Here is a 19,438-nt window from a genome sequence, read left to right on the forward strand (position 1 = left end):
GCCCCGGCACCACAGAGCTCCTCTCCCCGCCCCAGATCTTCCCTGTGGGGCACAGGGAATACGGGGCACCGGTGGCCACTGGGTGCTGGGTCCCTCTCAGGTCCAAGAGCAACACACTGGAGCTGTAATACCTGGGCGTTCGTGATCTGTCAAGGCTGGTGCTTGGCGTGGGGGGAGCAGCGCGATCAGGAGGGGGAGGTGGCTGGATTTTTGTTTTTTTTATAAACCCATAATCCACGTTCGTTGTCTCTTACAGCTAATCAGATTAGGTTCTCATGGAGGGGGAAGGTGGAGAGCGGGGAGGGAGGGAGAGGCCATGACAGCCATGTGTCCATGGGTGCCCGGGGAGGGGGGGGGGCGAGGTTTTCAGTCCACAGCCTGGGAGGTTCAGATGTGGCAAGTCAGGAAGATGAGAGCATCTTGGGATGAAGGCTGGTTGTAAGAGTGGTGTGTGTGAAGTTAAGTGTGCATAGTTAAGTGTGCTGGGGGGGGCGTGTGCAAAGGATGGGGTGCTGGTATGAATTTGGGGAGGAGGAAAAGAAGAGAGAGAGGCGAAGGCTTACACAACAGGAAGCGGAGCAATACGGCAGGAGAGTGTCTCCAATGCACAGCGATGACCAGGACATTTTGAGAAGAGGACTCCGGCAGGTGAATACGTGTTTCCTTTGCATAGCAACCTGAGGAAGGCTTGGAGGAGAACAGAGTCCGAGAACGCTCTAGTCAGGACATTTGAGTTGTCTTGCTTGTGTGTTCTGCGCAAACGAAGCAACAACTGACAAGCAATGAGGGGGTTAACAGAGATGTCAAAGGAGGTAAAGGGTAGTTAACGGGAGGCAAGGACAGGCGGGAAGCAGTTATCAAGCACAGGTAAGAGATTTTGCAATCTGGAGGCCGCCTGTGTTGCAAAAGCCTTGGGATGTTGCTGGTGCCTTCGTGGCTCATCCTACAGCTTGGGTGACAACACTGTTGGCTGTAGGGATGGGGCGTGGGGCTGATGTGTGGAGCCCCACCACCACCACTGGGGTAGCTTCTTAAGACTTCCATTTCTATCATACGAGGAAGGGGGTGTTTCAAAGGAAGAGCTTGGGAGGTCTGCATTTAAGGGCAGCTATGTTTGAAAGCAGACCTGCAAAAAGCACTCAGAACAGGTAGGCGGCATTTGCACCAAGAAGACCTGTGAAAGTGTGGGCCGTGTGAATTATGTCGCTTTCCGTGGAGAACTGCCAAGGCTCCAACTGCTTAAAGACTCTGAGGATGGGAACTGTGAACTCCTCCCCGGAGTAACCAAGCAGCAACCGCACAAGCAGGAATGCCAAAGGAAGGTTTCTTTTCTGCTCTGGCATCCAAGAAAAGGTTTCCTGAAATAAACAAGTTGGGGAGAAACACGGGGAAAGAACTGCGGTGCAGCCAGCCTCATAGCTAAGAGCAGACCCCAGGGAAGCCTCCTCTCACCTCTAGGCATCCGGCACACACCCGTCCAGGGAGGATCTCTGTTTTTTGCTTTAGGAAATGCCGATTAGAGCAATAAAGTCTTCTGGAACTGAAGTCTCCAGTGTTTAGAGGAAAGTGTGCTATTTTCCCCGGCACATGCTTGCTGATGTGGTTTTCCTTTGGAGGGAGGGTACACGCTGAAATGACAGCAGGGGATATCTGCGCACGCGCTTGTGTCTCTCACAATCTTACACCCATTTGTGAGAAAATCAACGGAACTGTTAAGTAAAGTAAGCTGCTGGTGGAGCATAAAAGACGGCTGTGTACATTCCAGGAATGTGAGAAAGGCTGAATTTCACAAACGGCCTCGGAACTGAACTAACCACCAGCAGAAACAGCATCTTTTGGTCTCCCAGGAATTCTGCACCCCAAGTTTCTTTTGGGGCAGGAAAAACTTCAAGGATTCCAACAGAAATGTTGCCATGGGAAGGAAAGGGGTTGGGTCTTTGCTTAATGTCAACAGATACGGCCGAGGGAAGATAATGCCATGAGCAGGGAGGAGAATAGCTTTTATTTCCTTTGAGGGTGGCAGGAAGCCAAACAGAGAGAAAGAGAGAGATACGGAAACCGACTGCTCAATATTCCTTTATTTTAGAAAATAATAACAGTGATAATACAAAAATAATTAACTGTGCAAAAAGAGAGTCAACTTACACTGCAAAGCCAGGTGTGTCTAAAACAGCACACTCAGAACAAAGCACTTAAAACATCTGGATGCAGCGTGTTGGGAAAGAGGCCCAGAAAGGTTTCGTTAAGGCAGGGAAGGCCTCTCGCCCCCTGCAACCTCCTACATGCACAACTGCAACCAAGCTGCTCTGACGGGTGATCCAGATTGCCTTGAATCATCGGCCTCCTCTCTCCAGAGAACGAAATGGCTGAAGTTGACTTGAGGAAGGGAGATGGGGAGGAGGGGAGGAGGAGGGACGGATGCAAAGGGCACGGAGCCCAGCGAGGGCCGTCGCCTTTTGCTGGGAATAAGAAAAAAGAGGAGCTGGTGTTCCTGCCACCTCAAGTCTCTCAAAGCTGCAGGGTTTAAGAGAAGGTTTTGTTTTTCCAAAAAAAGCAAACCCACAAAATCCAACACGCACATTCCGTTTTTTAAAAGGCAACATTTTAGACTCCAGGTTGGAGCAAATGGTTGGAGGGTAAAACTGGAGATTAAGGCGGGGGCTTCAAATCAGAGAGCAGCTCCCAGACACCCCACCAGAGGCCCAGACAGGTCAGGGAAGGGGAGGGGGAAGGTCAGCGTGGTAAGGAATAAACAGTCCAGCTGCGCCAAATATCATCGCCACACGCCGCCGCCTCCTCTGCTGGTGCGAGGGTTCAAGGCAGGCGTGCTGGAGGACTTCTTCCCAGGTTTGGCGGCGGCCTGGGGTCTCTCGCGCCCAAACCCCGAAGCACCCACGCGGCGTGCAGAGGCCATCTGAGGAAGGAAGAGGGGGTGAATGACAGTGGCTTTTGACAGACACCCGTTCCTCGACATGACAGACCAAAACCTCCTATAAGATCTAAGCTTTCTGCTCCCTGGTTTGTTAACCTGCCTCCCCACCCCTTCTCCGCCGTTCCTGAAAATTAAAGAGCAACTCCTACCTCAGAATTTCTCCCGCCCCTTCCAAAAGAGTGGCGCACGTACCTCTTTCCTCATGGAGTCAATCAGCTTGGGGTTGGGGTTCCGGCGCGCTTGCAGATTTGCATCGCCTTTGGCATCTGTCCTGAAGCAAAAACACCCCCACCAAAAGGAGAGAAAAAAAGGGAAGAAGATGGGAATTCTGCTTCAGAACAAATCTGAGGCATCCTGCCGCCCACCAAAATCCTGTACAAAATCCTGCAGTAACAGCAGCAAGAATATTATTATTTTATATTTTTTTTAAGAATTTTTAATTGGTTTTACAAAATTTTTATAAACACAAACAAGCAAACAAACAAACACACAAACAAACATGTATAATTTCATATCCTTGCAGCAAGAATATTATTGGCCCAAAAATGGAAGCAAGAAGAACTACCAACATTAGAAGAATGGAGGATGAAATTGATGGACTACACAAAATTAGATAAGCTAACAAGAAGGATCCGAGACCGGCGGGACCAGAGGTTTACCGAAGACTGGACTAAATTTACTGAGTATCTGAAAAGTATTTGTGATGATGAGATTACGTTTGTAGGACTACAAGAAGTTCTGTGAGGAGTAATTTAAGAAATATTGTAAAAATGGAAAGGGAGAAATGATTTGTTAGAAAAGGTAAAGGCAATATTAAGTTAAGAATTGCAGGAGAAATACTCAAGATGGAAGGCTATCAGAGATGCTGAAGGAAATCCAAACAAGGACATATGTATAATAATTTGTGTGGTATGTCTTAAAAAAATTGTAGGCTAAAAATTAATAAAAAATAATATAAAAACAAAAACAAAATCCTGTACAATGAAATTCAGGCCCCTTCTATAAAAAACCAGGAAACCCTAAAGCCTGTCTCTTTCCTCTGCCCCGCACCGCAGAGGGCAACATTTTTTGAGGAGCCCTGTCCAAACCCTGCCAACCCCCCCCCCCAAAAAAGAGGTTGTGCCTGGACTCAGGAAAATACACCCCCACACACACACACACACCTCAGCCTTACCCATTCTGGCCTATCTCGCGCAAGTATTTATACAGGTCCTCTGGAGAAGGCACAGCCCTGCCTTTGGCCTGGTGGTGTCTCAGCAGGCGTGAAACTTCAGCGACCTGCTTTGGGGACAGGATCCCCCCCTCGTGGGCTGCGGAGGAAAAAGGGAGGAAAAGATCAGGGAATGGGCCCACAGAATTCATACTAGAGGGATATCCACTGCCACTCATGGGATGGCCAGACACCAGGGTTTTGCCTTGGGTGTAAAGAAGAAGAGTTTGGATTTGATATCCCGCTTTATCACTACCCTAAGGAGTCTCAAAGCGGCTAACAATCTCCTTTCCCTTCCTCCCCCACAACAAACACTCTGCGAGGTGAGTGAGGCTGAGAGACTTCAGAGAAATGTGACTGGCCCAAGGTCACCCAGCAGCTGCAGGTGGAGGAGCGGGGAATCGAACCTGGTTCACCAGATTAAGAGTCCACTGCTCTTAACCACTACACCACACTGGGGCAGGGCTGCTTCCGGGTGCAAGCAGCCTGGCCTGGCCTGCCTACCTTTGAGCAAAGGTACTTTGGTTTTGTGGACGGCAGTACTGCTGGGCTGCTGGATGTGAATGGTGCTGGCAGAGGGCTGAGCCGGATCCCACAGGGCTGTGGACCGTTCGTGGTAGGACAGCGACGTGCCTGGAAAGGAGGTCGGGAAGATTTTGAGCACTGGTTCTTTATTTACTTGCACCCAGGTCTTCGGCCAAAGAGGCAGTCCCCACCCACAGGCTTACAGTCTAAAAAAGCAAAGCAAAGGCCCGCAACGCGCAAGGTAAAGGCAGCAGGGAGGGAAGAGGACAATCAAAATGGAAAGTCAGCCACTGGTTTCTAAACACTTGTTGCAATTATGACTGGTTGGCACAGCTCAGGGGCAGGAGGTGCCTCTGGCAAAGCTGGTGAAATGAGCCCCCTGAGTGCTATCTTCCCCCACGGCAGCAACCGGATGCAAGAGGGAGACCCCCACAGAATGCAGGAAGGTGGAAAGCTGTCTTGTTCAGAGTTGGTCTCTCTAGATCAGTACTGTCTCTGCTGACTGGCAGAAGCTCTCCAAGGGTGTTGGTCTCAGAGTAAGGGTCGAGAAAGATCGCTAGCAGCAGTCCGGTGCTCTGCAAACCTTGAACGCCCTTCCAGCCACTGCCTTGAACATCACCCATAGGGAGATGCACCACCCACAGGTGTTAGGATATAGTTCCGTTCCACCTTAAAAGGGAACAGGCAGGACTGCTGTGTGTCACATGCCTGTTTACTTCCAGCACTTCCTCGGAACTTCCGTTTTGTATATTGCTTTTGCTTCCTGCTGTTTTGCTGGAGACGAAGGGAAGCAGACATGTTTTCCTCTGTTCCTGAACTATGCTGAATAAAATGCTGTACATTATACTTCCATATTTCTCTGTCCGCCTCTTCTGCTGTGAGAAGATTTACACACTCTGTTGATAGAGCGTGCACGGGTCTCTAAACGTATCTGAGGCTCATGTCGCTGTTTGATGCTGCTCCAAGGGAGACCGGCTGCCGGCCGGTGGCTAGAGCCAGCTGGGGGCCTGCCTGATGCCCCCATCTTCCCAGCAGTATCCCAATAACAGGTGGGCGCAACAAGGGGATGGGGAGCGAGCGAGGGGCAGCCAGGAGCCACAAGAGGACCGCAGAGCTCCCTTGTGCAGAAGGAGAAGGGGCCTGGGGCCTGCTCTTACCAAACTGCGTCTGGTTCGTGGCAGGTGGTGGGCTGTCGGTGGAGACCCTTTCCTGCTTCTGCGCAGCAGTTTCATATGCAGAGCGGTCCAAAATCTGGAGAGGAGACAGGAGTTAGGTATGCATCCTTCCCTCCTTCCTACACACCCATCTCCTCCTTGGCCAAAGGAATCAACAAGGAAGCGGTCAAGCCTCTGCAGTTACTCTCCTAAGACGTTTATGCTACAGAAATAATTAACAGTCAAGAATTCACTGTGGATAAGAACTGAAAATTTAAATAACATAAAGTAAACCTAGAATAAGTGTCTTTAAGCAACCCAATTAAAAACAAAATCTTTATTTAACACCACCATGATGCACTTAAAACTTAGTCACTTAAAACTAAATTATGTCCCATCTTACCATGAGTCAAAGGATGCTTTTCTGTGTAAAAAAGAGCCACTATCAGGATTCTGAAGTTAAGTACAGTCGTACCTTGGTTTTCAAACAGCTTAGTTCTCGAACGTTTTGCCTCCAGAACGTCGCAAACCCGGAAGTGAGTGTTCCGGTTTGTGAACTATTTTTGGAAGCCGAACGTCCGATGCGGCTTCCACAGCTTCCAATTGGCTGCAGGAGCTTCCTGCAGCCTATCAAAAATCATGCTTTGGTTTCTGAACGTTTTGGAAGTCGAATGGACTACCAGAACGGGTTCCGTTCAACTTCTAAGGTACAACTGTATTATAAAAGGATGCAAGCCACACGTTACATACCCTCCAACATTCCTCAGATGACAATAGGGCATCTCTCTCTCTTTCACACACACACACACACACACACACACACACTCCTCGACCCCCCATTTTTATGTCCCCTCCTGTCCCCACAGAGCATTTCCGATCAGAAGAAGGGTGAAGGCCACTACAGCAAGATGATGCATTTCAAAATGAGAAGGCTTGATTTGAAATCAGCCCAGCCTGCGAGGAAGGACTCCCATCATCACAGTTCCCTCCCACCCCTACAGACTGAAAAGAGAAAGAGCAGAGATTAGGATCACGGCGACACACACCAAACGCAAGTAGTAATTCAAGTCGGGCTGAGGGACTTGAGCTCCAGCCTCCAAACTGCTCTGCTGGAGGGTCTCTCCCTCGTGGCCTGCTGCCTCAGTCATGGTCTCATCCGTGTCATCCGTGAACGGGTGCTCCGCCAGGTTATCAGGGTGGAAAGGCAGACCTGAAGCAGGCGAGAGAGAGACAGAAACAGAGAAATATGGGAGGCCCGGGTTTAAATATCTGCTCAGTTGCAAAAGCCCACTGTAGGCAAATCACTTGACGCTTTCAGCCCCCTTGCATTTTAACTTTCTTTTTTTTTTTAACCACCAATTTCCAGGTAAAATTCACACCTGCATGTCAGGGATTCTTCAACCGTGATCCCTGCACTGCAGGGCTTGGACTAGGATGACCCTACAATTTCTATCTTTTTATGCCTTTATGCAGGGCAGCCATGCAGATAAAATATTTCCAAAGCATGAATGCAAGTCAAATAACAAAGAAGAGAAATCGACGGGCCTGACACTTCGGCCAATATATATTTTCAAAAAACCTGCAGTTGTTCCACAAAGACATTAACAAAAGTCCTCACAATGGGTGGTATTAAATGATGCTACGTTTTTCTCGCGAGCAGATCCATTGAAATTAATATTAATATTAATAATAATAATAATAACTTTTTATTTATACCCCGCCCTCCCCAGCCAAGACCGGGCTCAGGGCGGCTAACAACCAATAATAAAAACCAGTTCATTGAAATGCAATTTAAAAGATTAAGATACAACATTAAAACAATTAGGGAGCAATCTCATCATAGGAGGAGAAAGGGAAAAAGAAAAAGGGGGAGGGAATCAAACTGATTCTGAGCCAAAGGCCAGGCGGAACAACTCTGTCTTACAGGCCCTGCGGAAAGAGATCAGATCCCGCAGGGCCCTGGTCTCATGAGGCAGAGCATTCCACCAGGCCGGAGGCAGTGTTGAGAAGGCCCTGGCTCTGGTTGAGGCTAATCTAACTTCCTTAGGGCCCAGGACCTCAGGGTGTTGCTATATATGACCTTAAGGCTCTCCGTGGGGCATACCAAGAGAAGCGGTCCCGTAGGTACGAGGGTCCTAGGCCGTGAAGGGCTTTAAAAGTAAAAACCAGCACCTTAAATCTGACCCTGTACTCCACCGGGAGCCAATGCAGCTGGAAAAGCACTGGGTGAATATGCTCCCATGGCAGAGACCCCGTGAGGAGCCTCGCTGCTGCATTCTGCACCTGCTGGAGTTTCTGGGACAGCTTCAAGGGCAGCCCCGCGTAGAGCGAATTACAGTAGTCAAGCCTGGAGTGACCTTCGCATGGACTTATTACTGGACTTGACCCAACGCACACCTGCTACAGAGCTGTCCACCTGCGGTTCCAGCTGCTGGAAGCCCGGCTGGCTGAGGAGGCTGTAGTTGAAAACGTGGCTGAACTCCGAGGAGAGACGCCCCATGTCTGGGAGCAAGGGGAGCAGATGGCGGTAAGCATCCTGCAGGGACTTCTCGGGGGCGTCTGGCGGGCCCCGTGAAGAGCTGCGCTGGGCGGCAGGCTGGAGGGGGACCGCCTGCGCCCACGCCGGCCCCTCGCAGTCCCCCGCCCCTTGGCTGCTCCCAAGAGATTCCACCTTCTGGGTCTTCGTCAGAGATTCGGAGGGCTGTGGAAGCTCCAGGTTGGAGGACGTGTCCTATGAAAGGAGGGCAAGGGGTTAAAAGACAGCGAGCTCCAAAGGCAGCACTGGTCAGTACCCTCCCCTCAATAAAGCACCCTGCAGCTAAAAGGAAAGTAGTCGTTCTTCACGCACTGTAAACTGAGCAGCAACATGAATCTCTTCTTAACGAAGAATTGAACAACAAATCTACAGGGTTCTTAAGGTAAAGGTAAAGGGACCCCTGACCATTAGGTCCAGTTGTGGCCGTCTCTGAGGTTGCGGCGCTCATCTCGCTTTATTGGCCAAGGGAGCCGGCGTACAGCTTCTGGGTCATGTGGCCAGCAGGACTAAGCCGCTTCTGGCGAACCAGAGCAGTGCACGGAAACGCCGTTTACCTTCCTGCCGGAGCGATACCTATTGATCTACTTGCACTTTGACTTGCTTTCGAACTGCTAGGTTGGCAGGAGCAGGGACCGAGTAACGGGAGCTGACCCCCGTCGCAGGGATTCGAACCGCCGACCTTCTGATCGGCAAGTCCTAGGCTCTGTGGTTTAAGCCACAGTGCCACCCGCGTCTAAGAACAGGGTTCTTAGAGCCTGGTGAATTGTACAAAGGATCTGCTCAAAGGCAAGGGAGCTCTGGAAATTTTGCAACCTTGATCTTGCTGTGATTCACCACTTAAGCCATGAAGCACACTGGATGCCTGGATCAGTCGCTGCCCCTCAGCCTAACCTACCTCACAGCATTATTGTGAGGATAAAATGGGGGGGGGGGGAGAGCCCTGCACACGACCTTGAGCTCCCCGGAGGAAAAAGTGGCATTAAAATGCAATAAATAAGCTAACTAGGTTGTGGGATAATGAACGCCAAGAACTAACAGTAGCAGCAGAGAAAACATGCTCCCCTCTTTATTTCCAACTTTATCGGGCACATGAAACTAACCACAATCTCCTTGAATTTCTGCTTAACCCTCAAGAAAGAAGGGCGTTTTCGCTGGCCAGGTTTAATTCAAATCCATCCAACCTCTTCTGGGGAAGGTTCTCAGGCAGGGTGGAAGGAGAAAGAACTTGCCCAGGTGAAGACCACCTGGTGGAAACCCTCACACATATGGTTCTCAATTGTAAACTATATGCTGATTTCCGCCAGCAATTTCTAGATCAACTCTGCATCTCTGGAAACCAGAGTCGGAGGTCATACATTTTCTCTTACTGGGGAATGATCAGGAGCTCACCAAGTTAGTGGCTAAATATCTCTATTTGGTTTTTTGTCGTCGGAATACACCGCAGACGTCTGATCTCCCTGGAGACCAAGAGATATGACGATAGACTGCTCTGCCTCCTTTCCTTTAGCAAATGTTTTGTGCCACTGGGGAAGTGGTAATTCCGCATTGATTTGTTTTGGATGCTGTATGTGGTGCCAATAAAGGTTTTACGATACGAATAAATAAACTAACCAGGATAGTGTTGTGAAGCTGCTACTGCAGGTGAGGCTTCGGAGGGTGGGGGAAACTGGCCTCAGGTCACTCAGTGAGTTCCAAGCCCAAGAGTCAAACCAGGAATCCTCAGCTCTTTCTCCCAGCCCTGCCTTCACCACCCTCCAGATGCTTCAGAAGAGTGAAGCAATATACCGTATTTTTTGCACCATAACACTCACTTTTTTCCTCCTAGAAAGTAAGGGGAAATGTCTGTGCGTGTTATGGAGGGAATGCCTGCGGGTGGCGGGGGGGATCTGCTGCAGTCATGAGCAGAGGATCCATGGTTCCCCTTCCTTCCCTCCTCCGTGGTTACAAAGCATGGATCCACATGGATCCTCAGGATTTTTGCATTGGGCTACTCCAAACTCACTGTCAGATCACATGTCTGTGGCCACAGCATGAACCACAAAAATCATATATCCACTATTTTGTTTAGAATATTTTTTTCTTGTTTTCCTCCTCTAAAAACTACGTGCGTGTTATGGCCTGGTGCATGTTATAGAGCGAAAAATACGGGTAGTTCAGGTAAGACACAGTGTTCACGTATGGCAAAGGGATGTGGGGGCAGGAGTCAAGTTTTAGCAGTTGTTAAATCCTGAAGCTGAGGCTCCAATACTTTGGCCACCTCATGAGAAGAGAAGACTCCCTGGAAAAGACCCTGATGTTGGGAAAGATGGAGGGCACAAGGAGAAGGGGGCGACAGAGGACGAGATGCTGGGACAGTGTTCTCGAAGCTACCAGCATGAGTTTGACCAAACTGCAGGAGGCAGTGGAAGACAGGAGTGCCTGGCGTGCTCTGGTCCAGGGGGTCACGAAGAGGCGGACAGGACTAAACAACCAAACAACAACAACAATAGTAGTCGCTGCTGCCATACATACCCCAAGCTGGCGCCCTCTAAAACTCCCAGCCATGGCTGAACTCCAAGGAGAGACACCCCATGTCCAGAAGAAAGGGAAGCAAGTGGCGGTAGTTGCCAGCTGGGAGTTGCAGTTTGGAAAGCTAGGAAGGCGCCAGCTTCAGAAAGGCTGATGCCGAAGGACAAGCCTTGCTGAAGAATAACCAGGCATGGCTTGTGCAGAGGCAAGTCCTGCTTCAAACTTTTTTAGTTGAGATGGGAGTGACAGTCCAAAACATCTGGGTAGTGGTTTTTTTTTTTAAAAAAAACATTTTATTTTCTGTTTTTCCACGTGGGCAGTGTTGTGTTGGCAAAGGCTGCCCTCACCACTCTTCTCCTCAAGAATTTACATTTCCAGTGAGGGTCAAAGCCAGGAGTGCCAGGAGTGAGGACAGCTCTGCTTACGGTGCCAAGGAGGCTCTCACCTGCTGCTGCTGCTGCTGGGCTTTGGTGTGGGGCTGGGGGGAGGCTGGGCTGCCACTGGTGAAGAGGCGCAGGGCCTCGTTCCAGTGCGCCTTCATCATAGCCTGGAACTGGCTCATCGTCTCCGCTCGCTGCATCTCCAGCCGCCGAGACTTGGCCTGCAGTTCCCGAATCTCGTCTTGCTGCTTGGAGATCCTGGGTGGGGTTATGGGGTGAGGTGGGTGGGAAAGACACCATGGTTCTAGGACAGCCTTCCACATCATGGGAAAAGTTTCATAATATTCAACATGGCGACATATGGCAAATATATTGCAAATCACGATGTGTGTGCATGTGCTTCTCTCCTGAGTTGTGTTGCCCCACTGCACTGAACTATAAAATAACAGTTAAGGTAAAGGTAAAGGGACCCCTGACCGTTAGGTCCAGTCGTGGCCGACTCTGGGGTTGCGGCGCTCATCTCGCTTTACTGGCCGAGGGAGCCGGCGTACAGCTTCCGGGTCATGTGGCCAGCATGACTAAGCCGCTTCTGGCGAACCAGAGCAGCGCACGGAAACGCCGTTTACCTTCCCGCCGGAGTGGTACCTATTTATCTACTTGCACTTTTTGATGTGCTTTCGAACTGCTAGGTTGGCAGGAGCAGGGACCGAGCAACGGGAGCTCACCCCGTCGCGGGGATTCGAACCGCCGACCTTCTGATTGGCAAGTCCTAGGCTCTGTGGTTTAACCCACAGCCCCACCCGTAAAAAATGTACCAGACCCCTAAATGTCCAGTTGCAAGGGCATTAGCCTGTTTGCCCCTACATAGTTCCAGCCTTATTTGAGACATTGTGATATATAGATATACCACGATGTTTAGCTGGTGATATATTGCAATGTTGAAAACCAGACACCGCCCAGCCCTCCTTCCCCTTCTCTCTGGCTCCACACACAGCTTCCCCAGCACCCCCAGAAACACCTCCCCCTCGCCCCCGCTTCCAGGTACCTGCCCTCGTAGTCCTCCGCCAGGTGCCTCTGCCTCTCCTCCCTCTCCGCCAGGTCGGCTTTGAACTGGGCTAACTGGCTGGCCAGCTCTTTCTCGTGGTGGCCACTCAGCTCCAACAGCTGCTTCCTGCCAAGGGAAGGAAAGGGGTCAGACTCCGAAAACAAGAACTTCCGGTTTAAAGCCAAGACGTTGACGGCTCCCCGAGCAGCAGCAGATCTTGAAAAAGGCAGGGATGGGCTCGAGAAGGAGCCATCTTGAATCCACTCATCCTCACTCCGTTTCCCTAGCACAGTCGTTAACTGAGGGCAGGGAACCTTAGGAAAAGGCTTTATTATGAAAGTAAAGGGAAGCTCTTCCCCCCTCCCCACCTGTCTCAAGATAAAGCCAGAGGCTGGCTTGATCTAACAAGAGAACACGAGAAGAGCCCGGGCCCTAAGGAAGTTATCCTCCACCAGGGCCAGGGCCTTCTCAGTGATGGCTCCGACCTAGTGGGAGGCTCTGTCCCGTGAGACCAGGGCCCTGCAGGATTTAACTTCCATCCGCAGGGCCTGTAAGATAGAGCTATTCCGCTTGGCTTTCAACTTGAACTTAGCCTGATCTTTTATTCCCCCTTCCTTCCCTCCCCCTCCCCTTTTTATGAAGATTACCCGCTCTGGGATCCCACAGCTAACTCTCCCCTGGTCTCACCGCTGGCCCAAATAGGACCAATTCAGCCAGCTAGCCCTGGTGATCATCTAATGTTTATTGGATGCATTTCCCCCCTAAATTGATTTTTGAATTCTGAATTTATTGTTATTCACGTTTTATACTGTATTTTATGCTGTTTTTTGTTGCATCAATTGTTTTAAATCAGTTGTTAGCTGCCCTGAGCCTGGTTTTCTGAACTGGGAAGGGCGGGGTATAAATAAAAATTTATTATTATTATTATTAGATCAAGGCCCATCTGCTCCACATTCTGTTCTCACAAGTAGCTGTTGCCTGTGGGAAACCCGCAAGCGTACCTATCATGGCTAGTAGCCATTGACAGCCCTCTCCTTCTCCTCCTTTAAGTTGTTTAATCCTCTTTTAAAACCATACAAGTCAATGGCCATCACTGCCTTTTATGGGAGCGAGTTCCACAGTTCCAGCTATGCACTGCATGAAAAGGTACCGTATTTTTCGCCCTATAGGAGGCACTTTTTCCCCTCCAAAAATGAAGGGGAAATGTGTGTGCGTCCTATGGGGCGAATGCAGGCTTTCGCTGAAGCCTGGAGAACGAGAGGGGTCGGCGCGCACCGACCCCTCTCTCTCTCCAGGCTTCAGGAAGACATCCGCAAGCCTTGGGAGCCTGCGGGAGTTCCCGCCGGGCTCCCACGGCTTGCGGAGAGCTGCCTCTATCCCGAAGCCTGGGGGCGCTGAGCAGTCGCGCCCCGGGCTTTGGGTAGCTCTCCGCAAGTCGTGGAAGGGCTCCCACGGCTTGCGGAGAGCAACCTGTTCTGGGGGCTGGGGGGGAAATAAATTTTATTTTCTTTATTTCCCCCCCAAAAGAACTACTTGCGCCCTATGGGGCGAAAAATACGGTACTTTCTTTTATTTGTCCCAAATCTCCGTTTTGAATGTTATGAGAGGGGAGGGACTTTGCTTTATGCCATGCCTAATTTTATAAACCTCTATCACATCTCCAGAGCCAGGAAGGAGGGCTGGCTATCTGCGCTGGCATCTAAGGACAGGGGTTCCCTCTGGCTGGAGGTGCGCTTGGCACAGAAGGGCCTAGAGCCCCGCCCCACCTGTGCTGCTCCCTCATGCTGCTCATCTGGCGCAAGCTCTCCTCGTGAACTTCAGCCATGCGCTCCGTCACCCGCTGCTCTAAGGCCACCTTCAGCTCCGACTCCAGCTTCACCTTCTGTGCCTCGTAACGTGCCTACGTGCAAAAGGGGACGGGGTGGGGATGGAAGGGGAAATCACTTCTAGTGTTGCATTTAAGACTTGACACGCTCCTAGTCCTCAAGGAGCTGGCAAAGGCCAGGTACAAAGACTTCAGCTGAAGGTGAAAGCCCTTGAATCAAAGAGGTGCATGCACCAACCTCAGCTCAATGGGACTGCTGTATCTTTAACATCATTATTAGGAGTAGTAGTAGCAGCATTCTTTATTAGTCATGTTTTTGCCATGATGTTTTATCACGTTTTTTATATTCTGTTGGGAGCCACCCTGAGTGGCTGGGGAAACCCAGCCAGATGGGCAGGGTATAAATAATAATAATAATATAATATAATATAATAATAATAGTAATAATAATAATAATAATAATAATAATAATAATAATAATAATAATAATAATTAGCCATAGCAACTCGATAACTGGGCGAGTGGTGCATGATCAGAGCTCCAGCACTGGCAATCACGGAGCTGCAACAGCAGGGAGAAGCTGCAGCAATCAAAACTCATCCTTTCTCAGCACAATTCAAAGTGTTGGTGCTGACCTTTAAAGCCCTAAACGGCCTTGGTCCTGTATACCTGAAGGAGCGTCTCCACCCCCATCATTCTGCCCGGACGCTGAGGTCCAGCACCGAGGGCCTTCTGGCGGTTCCCTCATTGCGAGAAGTAAGATTACAGGGAACCAGGCAGAGGGCCTTCTTGGTGGTGGCACCCGCCCTGTGGAACGCCCTCTCATCAGATGTCAAGGCAATAACCAACTATTTTACTTTTAAAAGACGACTGAAGGCGGCCCTGTTTAGGGAAGTTTTTAATGTCTGATGCTGTATTGTTTTTAATATTCAGTTGGAAGCCGCCCAGAGTGGCTGGGGAAACCCAGCCAGATGGGCGGGGCATAAATAAATTATTATTATTATTATTATTATTATTATTATTATTATTATTATTATTCATACAATTCAATTATAAACATGGCCCACCTAGTCCAGCATTCTGTTTCCACCAGATGCCTGTGGGAAACTGGCAAGCGGGATCTGAACACAAGCTTCTCTCTCCTTCCATGGCTTCCAGCAACTAGCATTCAGAAGCATTACTGCCTCGCAATCTGAAGGCAGAGCATAGCCATCATGGCTAATGGCCATCAGTAGTCCTCTCCTCCATGAATTTATCTAATCCTCGCCATCATCATCGCCTCCTGTGGGAGGGAGTTCTGTAGTTTAATAATAATAATAATAATAATAATAATAATAATACGTACAGTGGTGCCTCGCAAGACAAAAAGAATCCGTTCTGTGATTCTCTTCGTCTAGCGGTTTTTTCGTCTTGCGAAGCAAGCCCATTGACGGATTAGCGGATTAGCGCTATTAGCGGCTTTTAGCGGCTTATCGGATCAGCTGATAAGCGGCTTAGCGGCTTAGAAAAAGGGGGGGTGGAGGAAAAAAACCCCGCAGGAACTCGCAAGACATTTTCGTCTTGCGAAGCAAGCCCATAGGAGATTCATTTTGCGAAGCACCTCCAAAACAGAAAACTCTTTCGTCTAGCGAGTTTTCCATCTTGCGAGGCATTCGTCTTGCGGGGCACCACTGTAATAATAATTTTTTTATACCCCGCCCATCTGGCTGGGCTTCCCCAGCCACTCTGGGCAGCTTCCAAAACAAAATTAAAATGCAGTAATGCACCAAACATTAAAAGCTTCCCTAAACAGGGCTGCCTTCAGATGTCTTCTAAAAGTCTGGTAGTTGTTTAACTACGCACTGCATGGAAGAGGACTTCCTTTTGCGCAAAATGTCTGAACTCTGATATTTGCTGCGGTCCCCCCACCCGCCCCAAAAGCAGCACCCTCGCTTGGGAAGGCCGCTGCCCACCTTACCTTGACCAAACTCATCTCCATCTTCAGGTTGTCTCTCTCTCGGCGCATGGCCTCCAGCTCGGCCTCCAGCCGTTGAACTTCCGACTGCACCGAGGCCAGGACACGCTGGGCATCGGACGCTTTCTGAGCTTCGCGCTGGGCCACTGCCTAGACAAGGGGTGAAGAGGAGAAGTAGGGTAGGCACTGAATAATAATAATAATAGTAGTAGTAGTAGTAGTAGTAGTAGTAGTAGAAGAAGAAGAGTTTGGATTTGATATCCCGCTTTATCATTACCCAAAGGCATCTCAAAGCGGCTAACATTCTCCTTTCCCTTCCTCCCCCACAACAAACACTCTGTGAGGTGAGTGGGGCTGAGAGACTTCACAGAAGTGTGACTGGCCCAAGGTCACCCAGCAGCTGCAGGTGGAGGAGTGGAGACGCGAACCCGGTTCCCCAGATTACGAATCTACTGCTCTTAACCGCTACACCACACTCCCTGCCCATCTGGCTGGGCTTCCCCAGCCACTCTGCGTGGCTTCCAACAAAACATTAAAATACAGTAATCCATCAAACATTAAAAGCTTCCCTAAACAGGGCTGCCTTCAGATGTCTTCTAAAAGTCTGGTAGTTGTTGTTCTCTTTGACATCTGGCGAAAGAAGCTGCTGAGACTCCAAACACCCCACCACCATCTCACAAAGCCTGCCTCCCAATTGCATTCCAAGCTTGCGGAGTTCTGTGCCCCCCGCGCCTCCCCCCCCCCCCCGCATTCTCTCCCTGAGCAACAAATACCATTGAAAGCCCCGTCTGAACGGTCCCAGATTTTCAAGGGCAACTCTGAAGCAACCTGGGTTCTGCTTAAATGTGAGGGGAAGGATTCGTCCCCCTGGGGAAATCCCTTCTCATCGCTGCCCCTCCCTCCAAAAGCAAGGCTCTCAGGGTAACCTGCTCAATGGCTGCATGCAAAATAACAATATAAAATCTGCGCGGCAGCTGGATCAGTTTACTATTCGTCTCGAAGGGGGAGAGAGGCAAGACGGCTTCGCCTCCCAGCCTGTTCCCACTTGGGACCGGCCACCTGTGTATATATTGTGCAGAACTAGGAATTAGGAATTAACTCAAACAAAGCAGAGGCCAGGAGCCTCCCAGATCATCTGCCGAGGCTTTCCGCTCATCACACGGTATGTTTAGACTATGACAGGTGGGAATAATCTGAATCCAGAATTATAAGGCTGACTACAGGAGAAAGAAAAGGGTGGCAGAAAAGAATGAAGGCTTTTATTTTATTCCTAGCAAAATGGTTTCTTATGCTACTTAAAAGGTAAAGGGACCCCTGACCATTAGGTCCAGTCGTGGCCGACTCTGGGGTTACAGCGCTCATCTCGCTTTATTGGCCGAGGGAGCCAGTGTACAGCTTCTGGGTCATGTGGCCGGAGTGGTACCTATTTATCTACTTGCACTTTGACGTGCTTTCGAACTGCTAGGTTGGCAGGAGCAGGAACCGAGCAACGGGAGCTCACCCCGTCACGAGGATTCGAACTGCCGACCTTCTGATCGGCAGGTCCTAGGCTCTTTGGTTTAACCCACAGCGCCACCCACGTTCCTAAGATCATCTAAATTTGCGCCATCTGTTGTTGTTTTTCCCCCTGCCAGGCCTGCTGTGGCTTTAGGGATGACCCAAGAGGCAGAAATCCAACAACTGCCTTCTCTGGCGCAGTGTTTGGAAAAGCTTTACCCGATGAATCGCTGCCAGTGAAGTGGTAGAACAAGGCACACACAGAAGCCTCGCTGGCCAAAACAAGGAAATCCTGAGTGGGAACAAACCTGTCTCTCCCCTTCCCACTCCCACCCTAAGCTGCTGCCTCAGATCCCGGATCCATCTAGCGCAGCCACTGACAGGCAGCCGCTCTCCAAGGTTGGAGGTAGGGGACATTCGCAACCCAACCTAGAAAGGAATGTAAGAAGTGCCTGTCTGCTGGATCAGGCTAATGGCCCACACAGTCCACAATCCTGTTCTCACCGTGGCCAAGCCAGATGATTGTGGGATAAGCCACCAGGGACGAATCCTGGCCCTTCTGCATCCAATGCAGACGGCTGGCTAGCTATTCATCTACCCAATTTGTATACAGTGGTACCTCGGGTTAAGTACTTAATTCGTTCCAGAGCTTCGTTCTTAACCTGAAACTGTTCTTAACCTAGAATCATAGAATCATAGAGTTGGAAGAGACCACAAGGGCCATCGAGTCCAACCCCCTGCCAAGCAGGAAACACCATCAGAGCACTCCTGACATATGGTTGTCAAGCCTCTGCTTAAAGACCTCCAAAGTAGGAGACTCCACCACACTCCTTGGCAGCAAATTCCACTGTCGAACAGCTCTTACTGTCAGAAAGTTCTTCCTAATGTTTAGATGGAATCTTCTTTCTTGTAGTTTGGATCCATTGCTCCGTGTCCGCTTCTCTGGAGCAGCAGAAAACAACCTTTCTCCCTCCTCTATGTGACATCCTTTTATATCTTTGAACATGGCTATCATATCACCCCTTAACCTCCTCTTCTCCAGGCTAAACATGCCCAGCTCCCTTAGCCGTTCCCCATAAGGCATCGTTTCCAGGCCTTTGACCATTTTGGTTGCCCTCCTCTGGACACGTTCCAGTTTGTCAGTGTCCTTCTTGAACTGTGGTGCCCAGAACTGGACACAGTACTCCAGGTGAGGTCTGACCAGAGCAGAATACAGTGGCACTATTACTTCCCTTGATCTAGATGCTATGAAGCACCACTTTAGCTAATGGGGCCTCCTGCTGCTGCCACTCTGCCGGACCACAATTTCTGTTCTCATCCTGAAGCAAAGTTCTTAACCAGTGGGGCCAGTGGAATCTGTAACCTGAAGCGTATGTAACCTGAAGCGTATGTAACCCGAGGTACCACTGTACTGCCATTCATCTGAACATCACAGGGTGGTTCATGGCAACAAACCCCTCCAGGTTAAGAGACAGCATGCTGCCTCCGAAGACTAGTTGCACGAGAACACAAGGGGGAGCAGGCTAGTATAACGACACCCTGCTTGTGGCATCTGATAGGCCACCAAGAGCAACACGACGCAGGGTTAGAGAAGACCATTGGCCTAGTCTAGCAGGTGCTGTTCACCTGACGCTCTGTGGCGGCAAAACAATCATTTGGGGAGTAAACACATTGCAAGGCCTGCCTTAGCTATTAAAGGGCACAACACAGGAGTGGTAAGTCACAGGAGTCAGATGAGGGACGTTTGCTGGCATCCCGCTTCTGAGCAGCAGAATACTTTTAAAGCTTTTCTCTGAATCACTCAGGACTAGAAACCTTAAAAATTAAAGATCGCAGACAAGATGAAGGAAATAAGGGCAGCATTTGTAAAAT

At 49.9% G+C, this 19,438-nt stretch overlaps 1 protein-coding gene across 3 annotated transcripts in view; it reads right to left on the bottom strand.

Annotated features, from left to right (window-relative positions):
• Window positions 1-2,063: 2,063 nt before the first annotated feature.
• Window positions 2,064-19,438, bottom strand: part of CNTROB (centrobin, centriole duplication and spindle assembly protein) — a gene marked incomplete at its 5' end in the record, with an annotated part of 33,686 nt that continues 16,311 nt past the window's right edge. Inside the window, 11 exons of one of the 3 annotated variants that reach the window (XM_081167784.1) lie at window positions 2,064-2,914; window positions 3,125-3,203; window positions 4,107-4,242; window positions 4,647-4,775; window positions 5,825-5,918; window positions 6,868-7,031; window positions 8,219-8,552; window positions 11,311-11,503; window positions 12,291-12,416; window positions 14,057-14,190; window positions 16,073-16,219. In XM_081167784.1, the coding sequence (XP_081023910.1) occupies window positions 2,774-2,914; window positions 3,125-3,203; window positions 4,107-4,242; window positions 4,647-4,775; window positions 5,825-5,918; window positions 6,868-7,031; window positions 8,219-8,552; window positions 11,311-11,503; window positions 12,291-12,416; window positions 14,057-14,190; window positions 16,073-16,219 (1,677 nt within the window). In that variant the 3' untranslated portion in view covers window positions 2,064-2,773. The remainder of the gene's footprint in view (window positions 2,915-3,124; window positions 3,204-4,106; window positions 4,243-4,646; window positions 4,776-5,824; window positions 5,919-6,867; window positions 7,032-8,218; window positions 8,553-11,310; window positions 11,504-12,290; window positions 12,417-14,056; window positions 14,191-16,072; window positions 16,220-19,438) is intronic. The other 2 variants (XM_081167785.1, XM_081167786.1) reach the window with 2 other exon arrangements.

Source organism: Podarcis bocagei (assembly GCF_964188305.1).
Source record: "Podarcis bocagei genome assembly, chromosome: 13".
Taxonomy (NCBI): Eukaryota; Metazoa; Chordata; class Lepidosauria; order Squamata; family Lacertidae; genus Podarcis; species Podarcis bocagei.